Here is a 17,167-nt window from a genome sequence, read left to right on the forward strand (position 1 = left end):
CTCCGATGTCACACATGTACATGAGTGAGACACTGCACAAAATAAATCCATTATAATCATCGTTATTACTACCAATAAGCAGGTTTTGAATGTACTCATTGGGTAACAGAATGCACTATTCTAGGAATGGATCTTTCATCACGCTTAACCACATCAACCCTATGGGCGTCCCTATTCTGGGGCGGAAATAGCAGATCTAGAAGCTTACAACGCGTCACACGACGCACGTCAGCTTGTAGATTGGCTATTTTCGGCAAAGAGATTTGGTGTTGAGGGAAAGAAAGGAGCAGACCCAGTCAACTCATGGCTCTTTCCGACTACAAAGGGTAACCCAGAACCTTCCGTTACCTGTGACGTTCTGTGATGGTTCTCTTGTTTGGGTTTCCACCTTATCTGAAACCAAGCAGTAAGCAGTGGTTCTCAACCTTTTCAGGCCGCAACCCCCCAAAACCATCGTAATTGAACTGGGGACCCCCCTCCCCCCCACTCTGATAAGCACTTGGAATGTAGGAGTTGAGGCATTACATTTTGATTGACTCGGTTCTACAGATAAATATTGTGAAAATAGCCTATCTACAAGCTCACAACGCCTCGCGTTGCGAGGCGTTGTGAGCTTGTAGATAGGCTATTTTCACAGTTGTTGCCTCTTTTTTATATTATTTGACAATTTGGCCAATGTTTGACCATGATTTCGAAAACACAGGACATGATGTTAAAGATCCAAAGTGCCTGGGGACTCTGCATGGCAGGGGCGTCCTACTCCCTGAGCCAGGCTTGCACTTGGCCGCATACCTAAAGATAGAAGACTTGATGCAATAATGGTCTTTTTCTTTTTTTTTAGGTATTAAAAAAGGTCTTCAAAGTCCTTAAATTGTCACTTCACTGACATCTGGGGGCCCCCCAACCCACAGGTTGAGAACCACTGCATAAATCCAGAACGTGAGAAATACGCTTCGACGGCACGGTTCCCTTGGTTCTTGTTGTGGAAAAGAGCCATTAGTCGACCACGGGCCAACTAAGTATATAATACGGGTTTAAGTGGGTGACTGAACCCACACAGCAGCTGCTTGGGCATTAGACTCAGGCTCATTGACAAGTTGACTGGTCTTCCTCCAACAAGCCTCGTGACATCATGGGATTTCGCCTGTGATATGCAAATCAGCATGATGTGTTTCAGTTGGCTCTCAAGCGCCACCCTGTCTTTGTCTTTTTTTTTTGTAAGCATGTCAGCATAATTGGTTATGCACCATTCCAAACCAACATTTAATCATACCAATAGGTATAAAAAGGCACAATTGCATATTTTGCATTCACTCTAGTTCTTGTGGTTTTGTTTCTTTTTTTCCCCGTTTTTTTTGTTGTTGTAGATTTTCCTTTTTTACAGAAGCACTCTAAATATACAAAGTGGCACCAGATAACGAAAAAAATAAAGGGAAAACACGCAATACATTTCCACGGGTTTGACTGTTGTATAAAAAAAGTGACGTATGTCGTTAAAAAAAAGAAACATGAGATGGAACGAAAAGAAAAAACATGCAGATACAAAGTTTTGCAAAAATCACACTTTATAGAGTAAGTTGGACTTAAATGAAACCTTATACATATGATTTGGATTTGCTCGATCAAAAAAAGAAAGAGTGAAACAAGTTGGATTAGATGTGATAATGACAAACGATATGAGACAAAGACAAACTATGAGACAAAAACAAGTCTTCAATGGTCGAAAAAAAAACTTTCTCCCTCTACTTGTCTACTAAGTCGTACTACCTGGCTAATGTTTGTTTAGGTATAACAAAAGCAAGCAACAAGGTGAACCTTCATGTATACAGGGATAGGATTTTTTTTTTGTACATTTTCTTTTACAGCATTTTTTTTGTCGTCTTCCTTCTCAGTAAGTGAAGTAAGTTCCCATTTAAACGTGCAATAAAAAGTACATATTTATGTATACAGTTGTTAAGTATAGGAGCACTTTCTTTCAAACAACGAGTAGTACTTATACAGACTACAGATTGCCGGACTGCAGAGAAGGAAAAAAAAATAACCGCAGCTCCGATCAAACCAAAGGGGTTTTTGCTAACATACAAAAACGAAAAGTTTACATTGCATCTGATATTGTTTGCTTCGTCGTGAGACGCTGTGCCTCTGCAGCTGTGAAAAAGACAGCTCGCCATGGACAGAGGCACAACGTCTCGACGAACGTCAGTGTGTCTGTGTGTATGTTGGCCGTGAGTGCCGGCTCTCAACGTTTTGGAATGGACATCTTTGTTTGTTTACACATCACATTCATATGGTTCGACCTCGACTAACCCGGTGACATTTTTAAAACGATGTGTGTACTTAAAGCGAGACTCTACACCAGAAAGCTAGTTTTGCGCGGAACGCGTATATCGTCGCGTCGGGCAAGACACCTCTTATCTCCATTTTGATTTACTTTTTGTGTTTTTTCGTAAATTAACGCCCTTCTTCAAACACAAAAGTATCAAAAGTAGCAGATCTGCAAGCTCGAAATGCGCCGCTTCGCGACGCATTTCGAGCTTGCAGATCTGCTACTTTTGATATTTTTTTTTATTTGAATCCCGAAAAGTTACAGTTTTGGACATATGAAGTTTGCACCCGACAGAGACGATATGCATTTAAAGGAAGAAAGGGATGGGGGGAGCAGGGAGAGGGATATTTCATCCATGCCTCAAAGCCACCTGAAGCTTTGGTTTCACTCGAACGCCATTATCTAAGCCTGTCGTCTAAATGAACACTAGCTCTAGCTGAACATCCCAGACGGTGGGTTTTTGATTGTTCTCCATTGAGCTGATTCTTACATTCTTGCTCGAGGATGCCTTTTTGCCGGGCGATGTGAAATGCAATGTCTGCTGACGCTGAAGGACGCGGTCGATCGCTGTGTGTGTGTGTGTGTGTGGGCATTGCTCGGAATCATTGAAAAGCCTTACGTGTGTGTGTGTGTGGAAAAAAAATAAGTTGATGTTGTTGGCCGAGGGACCAATGTATTTATTGCTCAGTCTAACACACAACATAAAAAAGGTATTTAACAGTATAAAAGCTGGCCTCGCAGCTCCCTTGGGAATAGATTGTTCATAACAATGCTCTATAGCCTATTGTCTGTATATAACCGTACTCTATATGGCCCATGGACACACGACTGTATATGCTGCATATGGCCCATACACACATTACAATTTCAATCAATTCCAATGTTTTATATTTTCTTTATAAAAAATTTGTCTCAGCATGTTATTACACTGTCCTTATACCCAAGGATTGTTCAGCCCATTAGCGTCGGAGTGCTACCAACAGCAATCTGCTTCTCTCTCTCTCTCTGTGTGTGTGTGTGTGTGTGTGTGTGTGTGTGTGTGTGTGTGTGTGTGTGTGTGTGTGTGTGTGTGTGTGTGTGTGTGTGTGTGTGTGTGTGTGTGTGTGTGTGTGTGTGTGTGTGTGTGTGTGTGTGTGTGTGTGTGTGTGTGTGTGTGCGCGTGTGTGATTTTTATTGATGAATGTGCAAGGCAAAGCGGGCTAGTATCATAATGTCAGAGTGTGTGTGTGTGTGTGTGTGTGTGTGTGTGTGTGTGTGTGTGTGTGTGTGTGTGTGTGTGTGTGCGCATTGTGAAGTGAGCCAGGTATGCACGCACGGCCATGTCGTGTACACACATTTGTAATGCGTTTTTTTCCGCAAGCAATGTGCCGATTGGTCGTGTCTCTAAGAACGTCTATCATTACGAGTGGTTTTGCTCTCCAACTCCCCAATCAGGACAAAGAATGAGAGAATGAGAAAAGATTGATAGAGACAAAGGGAATGACTGTGTGTCTGTGTGTCTGTATGTGTCTGTGTGTGTGTGTGTGTGTGTGTGTGTGTGTGTGTGTGTGTGTGTGTGTGTGTGTGTGGGTCCTAGTCCAATGCATTATGTACAGTGGCCCGACCTTTCATTTGTATCACGTTTAAGGAACAAAAGGATAGAATATACACAAACTGGTACGGTAGAGTCAGTCATCATAATGTCCGTGGTTTGACACCAGTCGTGTGGCGTAAACCTGCGTGACACACAGTAGCAAACATCCACCGGCTCCCCGTTGAGTCCGAGAGCCTCCCCTGAGCGAGGCCAAAAGATGAGACACGTCCCCGCTTTGTGGTCACGCCGTTTAAAGTCTTTCCCGAGCGTGTGCGGAGCAAAGCGATGCCTTTCACAAGTCTTCAATGTGGTCGGGTTTTGGTCTCCTGTTAGGGGGAAACTTTAAGCACACACAGTCCATCAGGGTCAGTACGGCTGAGACCACTAATGCGCCCGTGGTATATTGTTTGCCGGTGCCACACGTAGTGACCAGAGAGAAAGATTGGACACGCTGCGATCAGGAGCCGATCCGCACCGTATATAGGTACACGTTGGACTTCTAGAAAAGCAAAGTACAACAGGAAAAAGAAAACGGTCCGTCGTTTGTACAGAGTCATATTTCAGGGGCTTCATGGGGGGTTTTTAGTGTTAATGTGGGCGACAGGGGGGGGACATGGTACAATGCATGCATTTCTATGGAAAATGAGTTGGTTATTGTACAGGTTGTGACTGTCAGGCAGCAGAATGTTTTGTGGAGGGCCCGCCTAGCCAGCAGAGGAGCCATGTTTCTCGTCCTCAAATACCCTCGCCGACCTCCTCCGCCTCCCCCTCCCCTACGTTAGCCAGGAGAGGTGCCGGAGTTAGCACTATAGCAAAAAAAGTACTACGTTTTATATGTCCACTCGGCGTCCTCGCTAGAGAGCTATCATCAAAGTGTTTGGAGGGAGTCGAGGGTCTGGCTTGGATCAGGGGGGTGGGTAAGAGCGTCTGGAGAGGGTCGTGGTGGCGGGTAAAAGCGACTATATGATGATGCCATGTGTGTGTGTTGCGGCGCAGCAGGAGTACCCGGCCCACCCGGCTCACAGGTAGACCTCCCGCCTTGTCAGCGTGCCGCAGGAGGTGGGCTTGTACTCCCCGGTGGGCGCCAGGGGGATCTCCTCGGTGGGGTGGCCCAGCACCTCCTCCCCGCCCGCGGGCGAGCCGTAGGCGGGCGAGCCGAAGCCCTCGTAGGAGGAGGAGGAGGAGGCCATCTTCTTGTTGAGCAGGTTGCGGTTGCGGTCACCCATGTGGTGGGTGGCGGCGGGGTCTCCGTTGGCCATGGCGGCCATGGCGAGGGTCTCCTGGCTGCCGGGCGGCTCGGCGCTGCTGCTGCTGCCGCCGCCGCTGCCGCTCATGAAGGTGGAAAGCTTTGGTTGTTGGGGGGTGGTGGTCGATTTGGATGGGCGCCGCTCGGGCGACGTGCGCACCGGCATCCAGCAGGAGTCCGAGTGGCCGTACTCGTCGCATTCCCGGGTGCACTTGCCGGTCATGGCTACGTCAGGCAAGGGCCGGGAGTCTGGGCAGAACACAAGAGAGAGAGAGAGGGAGAGAAAGACACAGTTCAGTGACAAGCGATCGTTTCGCCAAGAACGGGACAGTAAATTAATGAAACAAACTAAACAAAAACTCTTAGCTCTTCGACTAAAATACTATGGTATACTGGGAGTGTGTGTGTGTGTGTGTGTATTGGTTGCTATGAATTCCCCTATTGTGTGAGTCTGTGGTATTCACCCCCCCCCCCCCCCCCCCCACATCTAATGGCACACATCTAGGTGTTGATAATTTGGGTACAGACAAACAATGGAGCTTGGTTGCCGTGGTTACACAGGATGCAACCACTATGATGTGGTCTGCATCAATGCGATGGATGCAGAAGTTTAGAATTGTATCACTATAGCGAATCATCTGGGTTATAGATTGAACCGATATTAAGATTGCTTTCGCATTCATGCAAGAATCCACAACCAACATGACAAAAGAAAAACAAGAGACAATGAATGAGACGACTCTGTCGGCTACATCAACAGCCTCAAAGTAATCAAAAACAACAACAACAACAAAAAAACAACAACGACAACAAAGAAAAAGAAGTAAACAGTGGCGTGAATCGGATAAATGTCATGCTTCAAAATGTGTTTGTACTGGGAGCGAAGGGGAGGGAGAGGAAGGCTATGGGAGCGATGGAGAGAGGGAGGGAGGGAGGGAGGGAAAGAGGAGGTACTGTGTTTTGACTTTAAAAGTCAAAATCATGTGCGGTTATAGGCTTGCTGTGTGCGTGGGGGATACTGTGTGCACTCTATAATCATAGGTGAGCGTGTCTGTGAGACAAGAGCACAGCATCAGCCTGCTTTTTTCCCCCTCCTTCCTTTTATCCAGTGATTGACAGATGGCAATCACAGTCTGATCTAAGTCCCTTAATAGCTTCGCAATGCGGCTCAAACGGCCTGATATCCTCTTAAATCCACTAATAGGGGTCTTAAGCAATTACCTAGCTGGGCGCAGGCCTCAGATTAGCTATGTCTAGTGTATTATTCTGGAAAGTACATTATGTGCTTAAAGGTGGCCACTCCAATGCAACAGATTCTAGCGGATAGCCCTACTGTCAGCGACTACCGTTGGAAACTACAAAGATTTAATCCATTGTTACATGTAAACAATGATCGTTTTCACGAGTGCCGGCACGCCCAAATTCGTTGCCGTATAGCCTGCGAGTGACGCGTAGCGACATTGAGCCCACCCCGCGGCCCCTGAACACACCCCATGTGTTAGATGTTCCACGGTTAGCGGAGGTAATGTTGGCGATGCCATGTCAGATGTCGTTTTTCTCATGACCCCGATGAAAAGGTATGGGAAAACCAAAACAAGCAAGAGCGAGGGTGGGTGCACAACCAAGCCAAGCATGCTGCCTTTGCCCGTAAAGAGAATTAAAACAAAACAAAATAAAATAAAAGAGTTTGGACCATATCTTACTTTTAATGCTCTTTTTCTCCTGTAAAAGAAGAATAGAACAGAAATCATTCTTTGTGTTTTGCATTGTGGGTACCAGAGCAAAAAAATAATACTGTATGAGAAATCTTGGAACAGCATTGGAACCATAACTGAAAGACATGTCGACAATAACACCAAAATGTGCAAAACTAATGCAGAGCAGACGCATGGCTAAGGACAATGCAGCTGACACAGGGACAGAAAAGAAAGAGGGAAACAGAATAAGAGATCGACTACGCTCTGCCTAATTGGAATGTTCAGTCCCCCAAAAAACGATTTGCTTGTTGTCTCCAGCGCCTTTCAGCAAAAGCCTCGCTATACTACTTGAAGAGAGAGTGCCATTCCTATGCTGCCGCTGTGAATCCGTTTTCTACTAAACACCTATTGGAATCCATTCTAATGTCACTAATCACCACCAGCGTAAAGCATCCACAGATCATTAACAGTCAATATGTCGCCTATGTCTGCGCCGCAGGGAGCTGTCGCAATTCAATAGCTGAATGCAGTCCAACAAACATTTCATTGGAGCCCGGACAATATGAGAGGTTTGTTTGAGAAATTGCTGAAGAAAGAGAAGATGTAAAAAAAGAAAGAAAGAAAAAACACACACGCACACGCACACACACACACACACACACACACACACACACACACACACACACACACACCCAGGGATAAGCCATGGCAACAGTTAACATGCGAGCTGAGGTGAGTGGAATGGTAAATGTATGGAACGAGGCAAGATGAGACATCCTTGTCTCTGCCTCGCTCTCACGCTGAGGCTGATAGAAACAGACGTCAGACAGACAAGCGGATGTCTTCCCACAGACACAGCCGCCGATTGACTCACTCATTCCATCCCACAATTGAGCCATCAGGCCCAGTGGTGTAAAGTAACTAAGAACATTTACTCAAGTACTGTACTTAAGTACAATTTTGAGGTATTGTTTTACTTTACTGGAGTATTTCCAATTTTCAGTACTTCCACTACATCTCAAAGGCAAATATTGTACTTTTACTCCACTACAATTATTATTTGAATAAGTATATATATACTATACATACATTTCGGCCATTTAAAAATAGCCGATCTACAAGGTCACAATGCGTCATGATGCAACACATTGTGAACTTGTAGATCTGCTATTTCAAAAGATTTGTATACATTTGAAAACATGTGAAACAGGGCACTCTGCTTAATGAGTACTTTCTACTTTTGGTGCCAATACTTCTTTTACTCAAGTAAATTTTGAAAGACTGATCGGCTATTTCCAAATGGTCGAAATGCATATAGGGCTCAAGTGGTTAGGTCATTTGAAATAATAATCAAAATCTACAAAGTAACTAGTAACTAAGGTTTTCAAATTATGGAAGTGGAGTAAAATTACAATATGTGTCTTTAAGATGTAGTGGAGTAGAAGAAAAAGTACTTAAAATTGGAAATACTCCAGTAAAGTGAAAAATACCTCCAAATTGTACTTAAGTACAGTGCTTGAGTCAATGTACTTAGTCGCTTTAGACTTAGACCACAGACGTCAGACAGTCAAGCGAATCTTCCCACAGACACAGCCGCCTCGCTCATTCCGGCCCACAATCGAGCCATCGGCTACCCGCGATGCACTCTTGCACGCAGAGACCCACCTCAGCTGGCCCCGGCGCCTTGCTCCGATCGCCTTCAACTAGTCAAGGGAGAGGACCTCTTGCTTCCTACGGCTGTCTTATGGGGATAGAGTTCAGCCCTCCACAGCCTTCAGGACTATCAGCTGCTGCTCGCGTTACTATGAATATGTATGAGGCTAATGCTTGACAGTCTCTGGGATTATGGGCCGAAGTCCAGATGAAATACTAAAAATAGATCAACAGCAACAGAGAAAAGGAATTTTGTACACACACAGCGAAATCTTTGGAGTGTTCGTTTTTACACGTTCAGAGCTATATTAAGAGTGGGTTTCACCACGCTTGCGTGGTGTTGTGTCTGTTGGATGCATTCTGGTTATTTCCTAGCTGAATGGTACATTGACTCCGCAGGCCTGCTAAAAAATGAAGAGGGTTCCCACTGTGCTAATGAATTGGGTTGCTATATCAAAGAGAAAATGCTTTCTTCATGACCCGCTTTCCCTGTTATCTTTCTCTTCAAAGGGAGCACTTCCCCCCGAGGGCTGTCCATCGACACATCTACTTTAAAAGCACTTAAATTCAACTATCCCTTAATTCCAGTCAGACAAACAAGCTATAGCGCCCGCGCTAACGCTGCCGTAACCTGAGGGTTTAAGTGGGGGGGTGGAAAAAAAGGAAAGAAAATAAAATGTTATAAGCAAAGCCTAATGCTAAGCTAATTCTGAACTCAGAGAGAGGATTTTGTCCTATAATGTGAGCAAAACTACATTAGGGTCTTCCCGTTTAAAAAAGAAAAAAGAAAAAAGGGAAAACCTAATTGGATTCTTTCATTTAAATGTTATCATACTTTATTTAAAAATAAGGGAGAAAATCCCCGGTGGGCTTCATTTTTTTGTGATAATCACACTGTGATGGGGGAGTTCTCTTTTTAGACAAAGGTCATAGCAAGGGTAGGGCCTTACCAGGGTGGAAGACAAATTAATGAGTCCCAGTGTACAGCCGAGGAATGACAAGAACCGCGGATTAAAGTACAATAACTGCCATTTAACCCATTGAGACCTGAAGCCGATTCTACATGTCTCCTAAATCTCAACAGTATTCTGAAAAACGCATGTTTCTATATCAGTGGTGCTCAATCTTTTTCATGTCAAGGACCCCCAAAATTATATGTATATGGCCGCGGACCCCCATCAAAATATTGTGTTGCAGGGACCCCCCAGAAGCAATGATTTGAGTTAAAAATGTTCGCTTTAAAAATATATATATTCAAAGATTTGCACACATTTTCACGAATTTTCAAAAATAGCAGATCTACAAGCTCATAGCGCGGCACTCGGTGCCGCGCTATGAGCTTGTAGATCTGCTATTTTTGAATAGCCCAAAGTGTAAAATAGTGCTTTTTAGCTCAAATCTAAAAATGACACAGTTCCAGGTCTTAATGGGTTAACTGCGGGAATGAACGAACACACTCGGTGGAGAAAAGGACCCCGTCGCTGCTTCAATACATATCCACGGGCCCTTCCGAGACCCAATTCAGAATTCGGGACGTGGAAGGAGTATATCTTCAAAGAAATGCCCTCAGAGCACACGCACACTATGGCGCTGCGGCCGACTTTTGTCACATATTCACAAATATCCCACAAGCGTTGCACTATAATCCACCAGACAATACAACTGGGTCACTTTGCACTGTTAAGACGCATGGCAGACGGGGAACAAGAGGCCCACTGCCTCTTCGGATCCTCCCGGGGGCTTTGGGGGACTGATGTTGGGATATACTGTATAGTATGGAGCCAGAAACCTGCTCAAAAACCACTGCTGGAAGTTTTTACTTAAGTAAAAGTAGCATTACCACAATGTAAAAAATACTCTTGTTACAAGTAAAAGTCCTGTATTCAGAATTTTACTTAAAAGTACAAAGGCATTGGCCTCAAAATATACTTAAGGCACCAAAAGTAAAAGTACTCAAATCTTCTTTTTTTTTAAACAGCTGACCTACAAGCTCACAATGTGTCGCTGTGAGTTTGTGGATCGGCTATTTTTCTGTATAAAACAGTGCTTGTATATTTTGTAATAATAATCTAAATTTGCGAAGTAACTAGTAACTAAATATGTCAAATAATTGTAGAAAACTGAACAATATTTGCCTCTGAGATGTAGTGGACTAGAGTATCATCTTAGGTTAAGTAAGGTAAAAGCACCTCAAAATTGTACTTAAGTAACAGTAATTGAGTGAATGTACTAGTGATTTTCCACCGCTGTCAAAAAGCACTCACTGGAAGAGTGGGGCTTTCAGCAGAGCCTGTCTGGCCTGCAATATAATGCTCGCATCTCCGACCCCCGACCCTCTTTTTCAACAGAATCAAAAGACACTTCCGGAAGCAGACGGGGGGGGGGGGGGGGGAGCGGGGTGGCTGGCAGAGCGAGGTTGAGGGGGGCTGGGGGCAAAATAAAGGAAGGGCAGCAGCTTTTTCTCTGGGATATAATTACATACGGACAAAAGTCTTGCACCAATACCGCTGCCAGGCCGACCCCATGCTGGCGTGCAACTGTATACTACATCACTGCTCGGAGATATTTCTGGCCACACGCTGTGTGTGTGTGTGTGTGTGTGTGTGTGTGTGTGTGTGTGTGTGTGTGTGTGTGTGTGTGTGTGTGTGTGTGTGTGTGCCTGTGCCTGCGCGTGCACATGTGCGCGTGCGCGTGCACATGTGCATGTGTAGCACTGGAGAATGGGCTCTGTTTTCAACAGTGGTTCTAAAACCTTTTCATGTTAGTGACCCCCAAATGAATTGCATTTAGACCCTCATCGGACCCTCATCTGAAAATATTTTGTGCCAGGGACCCCCCAAACAAGATTTGCGTTTGTGTATGCACGCTCGCTCGCCAGCATGCCAAAAATGGGCCTGGGGCTTTGCTGGCAGAGCCCAATCGGCAGCGTGGCCCCCACACCACCGGCTAACTCAAACATCTCTCTACGGCTACACAGCGGAAAAGAACATGGACGTTTGCCAGCCGCTGTGATAAAGGAGCGTACACACAGCAAAATCCTGAGTGTGAATTTGACCTGTGAGTAAAAGTAACTCTGTGTAGGAAGATAGTGGGTTGTGTGTGTGTGTGTGTGTGCGCACGCACAAACGCACGTGTTTGTGCGTCTATTGCTTTGCCCATGCAACCAGTCATTTGTCCCCTGTCACTGTATGTGTGCAGCCTAGCTGATAGGAGCAGCATGGAGGGCGGGGTGCGTCTTGGTTGGCATGCGGCGCCTGAGCTGGGATGCTTGGGTGTGCCTTTGTTTACACTGTGTGGACATTACAGGGCACGTTGACCCATCACTCTCTCTCTCTCTCTCTCCTCTCTCTCTCAATCCCTCGGTCTGTTTCTCCTCTCTGTCGCTCTTCATCTCTCTCTCTCTCCCTCCCTCTCTCTCTCTCTCTCTCTCACACACAGTGTCAAGCCCCAGCGTGACCTTTCACCCTCTCTTTTCCAGCTGGAGGAGTCAACCCAAACAGCTGAGGTATAGGGGGAAACACTAGGATATTATGCGCAAGAGTGTGTGTGTTTGCCTACTATGCCCCATGCCTTTGACAGACAGTACGGATGGCTGGGCTGCAGATAGGGGTCAGAGAGGCCAGAGACAAACAGCGAGAGAGAGAGAGAGAGAGGGGGGGGGGGGGGATAGATCAGGAGGCAGAGAATGAGGAGCAGCGTGTAGCAGACAGAGGGAGAAACAGGGACACAGAGATGAAGGGAGAGAGGAGAGAGAGGGGAGAGAGAGAGAGAGAGAGAGAGAGTGGCCTTGGAGAAGTGAAGCGGTGGATTGAGTGTCTGCCTGTGGGTCGCCACGGGGCCGTGACACACTGCCAAACAGAACAACAGGAGAGGAGAGGAGATACTGCAGGAGGTGGAGATCAGGAGTGTGCAGAGAGAGAGAGAGTGGAGAGGAGAATAGAGCCCGTCCACTATATCGTTTTTTTTGGCTCATGTATCGGTCATTGTTTGGCAATTGGTCTTTGTTATCGGCGATTATACGCAGCACTTAAACCCCATATGGGTAACTGGAGTCCCTCAGGGCTCAATACTAGCATCTTTTCTGTTTTCTGTTATTGCGGGGAAAGCTTTTGCTGAAAATGGCAGATCGACAAGCTCACAATGCGACGCGTTGCGTCGCATTGTGAGCTTTCGATCTGCCATTTTCAGCAAAAGCTTTCCCCGCAATACCGATGCTGGGGTTTAATTGGTCAAACACTGAAACAATTTTAAACACTCGTGACGACGATGTTTTAGATGTTCCAAAAAATAGCCGATCTACAGTGCAAGCTCACGACATGTCGCACGAACTTGTAGATTGTAAATGTTTTTTGAAGATTGTTGAACAGAGCCTATGTGGTTAAATAAAATCAATGATCTATCAAGAACAGCATTTACAGTTCAAGTAACAGTATTTATTTGTTTATTTTATGGAGTTAAATATTCTCAAATAGAAACATAAATCAAATCTACGTTTTTCAAATTGATTTCAAGATTTTGCACCTTTTTTACAAATTGGCGGTCAAATATTGGTCTGACTCTCTAAAATGGGGATGGACGCACACGCACGCGCACACACACACACACACACACACACACACACACACACACACACACACACACACACACACACACACACACACACACACACACACCTTCAAACATTAACTCATCAACCAGCCACCTGGTTAGAGGCCAACACATTCATAGCTCTCACTGTCTACACTGTTCTCCCCACAATAAAGTCCTGTGTCACTGGACGGTCCAGACGCCGCTCGCCTCCCCTGGAATCAGCCCCCACTTAATTCAATCCCGCTAAGTGTCCGTCTCATTCCCTCAATTAAAGAACCTACAGGGGGAAGAAAAAAAGAGAGTATCTTTATCTCCCAAATGCCATTAACACCCAGTCAGCTGGAGGCATTTTCACGTGCTTCCAATCTCAAAGCAATTTGGAAATGTGACAACTGTTTGTGCCGCGTGGCCCTCAGGTTGTCAGGCTGCCGAAGAACACGAGGACGGCATGTAAAGAAAACTTTACAGAGAGCGTCGGAACGCAACAGGACGCTTATTGTGCGTGTGTGTGTGTGTGTGTGTGTGTGTGTGTGTGTGTGTGTGTGTGTGTGTGTGTGTGTGTAATGTGTGTGTGTGTGTGTGTGTGTGTGTGTGTGTGTGTGTGTGTGTGTGTGTGTGCGCGTGTGCGTACGTGTGTGTGCGTGTGCGTGCGTGTGTAAGGCCTTCCTGTACGGACAGATCTATTTCACACAGCGGAGTAATCACGGGGAAGATGACAGTCTACATTGCTGGGTGTCATTAAGATTACTCCACAGGGCTGGGGAGGCCAAATGAAATATTTATTCCTGCAAGAAAAAGGAAAGAAAGAAAAGAAAAGAAAACGGCTGTCGAAAACACTCAGGTCTTCGCGAGACAAGGAAGAGAGAGCCGCAGAAGAAAAGAGTGAGGGAGACAGTGAAAGACAAAAGAGAGAAAGAAGGAGCGAGAGAATGTGACATCAAACCCAGCCAGGGGAGAACAAAGGCACAAAAGCGCGCTGTCGTTCCCTCGCCACTCGTTCTCCGTCTCTCTCTCTCTTTTTTTTCCTCCTCCCTCTCTTTTCCTCCCCACTTAAACTGCTCATTCTCACCCGGCGTAATAGGGTCCCGTTTAATTAGGTGAAACTTGGACTGCCGGCTAATTATGGTGTTGAGTGTGAGACCCCCCCACCCCCACCCCCACGGTGGCCCTAGTGCCTCCTAGCCGAAAGGTCTGTGGCATCGGGGAAACAGACAGGAGCACAGGGATGGTGGGGAGAGAGCAAAGGAGAACTGAGAAGAAGAAAAGGAGGTGAAATGCAGAGAGTATGTCGGGGAGGACAGGAGAGACGGAAGAGAAAGAATTGGCGCTAAATTATTAACGGCGTGACGCGCAGAGTTCAGCCAGAGCAATATCCACAGGAAAGAGGGATATTTGTCTGTTTGCCAGACAATTAGGGGGGGGGGGGGGGGGGGGAGAGATACGCAGCGGTGTGATGAAAGCCAAGAGAAAGCTGGGTAGGGGGAGTCCCACGGAAGGGGGTGACCTTTCTTAAAGCGTGAGTCGCGGGCGTGCATGCTCCACACCGGCAACGGGGATTAATTGATGGCATTAGCGTCGTCCGCTTTACGACGGGGGCGATGGGTTTCGGGAGCTGGCGCGGCGTGAGGCCCAGGTTATCTGACTCGGGATCCAAAACCTCAAACATGTCACACTGCGCCCATTGTCCCAGTTAGGATGTCATATAAGCAAGAGAAGCAAGAGCTATAACAGAATGCGGCATGTCCCTCTTATACAGTATGCTGCCGGTGGATCGTAAACAAACCACCGCGCTGGCTGCCAGGCCTTAATGGATCCACAAAGTCGCCCACTTGACCCTGTGCCGCGAGCACGTACCGCAGCAGTCACCTTTGCTCGCTTCCTCTCTGCGGCTCACACTTGTCAGAGCGGTTCTATTGAAAGTGTCAGCAGGTGATCTCTGCTTCCTGAGCCGCTCTGAGTATTTACTGCCCCCAGGAAGCACGACTAAGGGAATAATCTGGAACCCCCGCCGCGGCTGCAAGAGTGATGCAAAGAGAAAGGGAAGAAGAGAGGGAGAAAAGTGCAAGCGCGGGGGACAAGGGAACCCTGCCTGGGTTTTGGAATGAGCCTGCTTTCGCCCCCTCCGCTTTCTAGAAAATGCCCTTCCTCTGTTATGAAAGAATGCCATTATTTGGTGCTGCAGCAGAGGCTGTGTTGTGCCTATAAGAGTGAGGATGGGATGATTGTTGTCACTCGGGGAGACCGCGGTGCAATTCAGTCAAGTCCTGGAGATTCACGCAATGAGGTTTTGCCATCTGAAAATGCTGTCGGAAATGCACCACCGCCCATATCAATGTGTTGAGACTTTTCTTTTGGTTCGGCCATTGTATCATTGTCCATCTGTTGCTGGCACGTCCATTGCATGGGCCTGGTTAGCCGCGATGCAGCGCAGCACAGTATGCTAGCTGAACGATTATAAAGCAAAGTGCATCATTATGGCTGGTATGGTATGGGTGCTTCCTTACAAACAGGGCCAATGGTGTTTCTGGAATAATGAGTGTACTGGGGGTCTGTTCCTGAGGTGATTAATTGAAGAGAGATTAACTAGCATAATTTCATTCTGCTGACGATCTCACAGCCAATTACCAAATGCAGCACGTGCTCCTATAACACATACCCCCCCACACTCACACGCGCGACACTCCCTCTCTTTCTTTCTCTCTCTCTCTCTCTCTCTCTCTCTCTCTCTCTCTCTCTCTCTCTCTCTCTCTCTCTCTCTCTCTCTCTCTCTCTCTCTCTCTCTCTCTCTCTCTCTCTCTCTCTCTCTCTCTCCTCTCTCTCTCTCTCTCTCTCTCTCTCTCTCTCTCTCTCTCTCTCTCTCTCTCTCTCTCTCTCTCTCTCCCCCCCCCCTATCTCTCTCCCTCCTTAGCTTTCTAGCTCTCTCTGTCCATCTGGCTAATCAGTAGGCAGGTTGAATATGAGACCCAACAGATACAATGACCCTGCGTGCCACGCAGCCTCACTCATCTCCCATGCATCCGCCGCAGTCAGCAGTCACACACAACACGCGCGGTCAGAGACTAGGGTGTATGCACGCCATTGCACGGGACATATGCATGTACATGTACTAGCACACACGCCTGTGGACAGTACATGCACACAGTGGCAGGAACACGAGCCAACAATGAGGTAATATCACCTGTCCCCCCTCCACCACACACAGTCGCATACTACACGCCCACAGATACAAACACAGTGTGCCAACTCTGACAGTGAAGTGTGGGGAGGGGAGAGGAGCTGGCATGACTCATCCATTCAGCTAATAAGGAGGAAGACAGAGCCAGCTACCAAAACAACACTTACAAATCCTCCAATAACGGTACACTCAGTAGCTTTAGCCACAACCGCTTCCAGTGAGCGAGGCGGCCTCGCCACACCAGGCTGTGTGATTCACTTCAGTGCATTACTGATGATGCATGAACAAGCCACATATGAAGAATCATCATCATCATCATCATCATCATCATCATCATTATCGTTATCCCTGTAATTCCCGCAGTGTACCTCAATCATTTCAAAATGACGTCAACCGACTAGGTCGACAACTGTTTCTTTTTTTTTTTGTACATTTGACGATGCTTCACGCTAAGCATGTAGAATCGAGTATCGCGTCTCAGAAGCGGTCTTGTTTGTGCGCTCTTTTCCCCCAGTATGGGGCGAGCTGTATAAGCTTCGAGAGAACGCATTAGGAGCCCTGTAAGGATTAGCATTAGCCGCTCTGCTATGGTGCACGCATGCAACACTGCTAGCAACTGATAAAACAATATGGAAGCCTCGGTGCTTTTTTCAATCCACACAGCCTTCACGCCATAGCAAACCTGCATTTTACCATGCAGTGTGTGTGTGTGTGTGTGTGTGTGTGTGTGTGTGTGTGTGTGTGTGTGTGTGTGTGTGTGTGTGTGTGTGTGTGTGTGTGTGTGTGTGTGTGTGTGCAAACAATGCTGGTCATACACAGAAAACAAAACACAAGGCACATACAGTAGTAGCATTTGATAAGACAAACAGAATAGGAATGAAGGGGGCGACGGCTGTGCAGAAAATGG

General features: G+C 46.6%; 1 protein-coding gene across 1 annotated transcript in view; it reads right to left on the reverse strand.

The window, feature by feature from the left end:
* Positions 1 to 3,424: 3,424 nt before the first annotated feature.
* pcdh7b (protocadherin 7b) overlaps positions 3,425 to 17,167 on the reverse strand; it is a 178,771-nt gene continuing 165,028 nt past the window's right edge. The window contains 2 exon segments of the mRNA XM_084042503.1: positions 3,425 to 5,394; positions 6,849 to 6,867. Coding sequence (XP_083898629.1) covers positions 4,919 to 5,394; positions 6,849 to 6,867 — 495 coding nt within the window. The 3' untranslated portion in view covers positions 3,425 to 4,918.

The sequence above is a fragment of the Gymnoscopelus microlampas genome (genome assembly GCF_963454915.1).
Source record: "Gymnoscopelus microlampas genome assembly, chromosome: 19".
Classification (NCBI taxonomy): domain Eukaryota; kingdom Metazoa; phylum Chordata; class Actinopteri; order Myctophiformes; family Myctophidae; genus Gymnoscopelus; species Gymnoscopelus microlampas.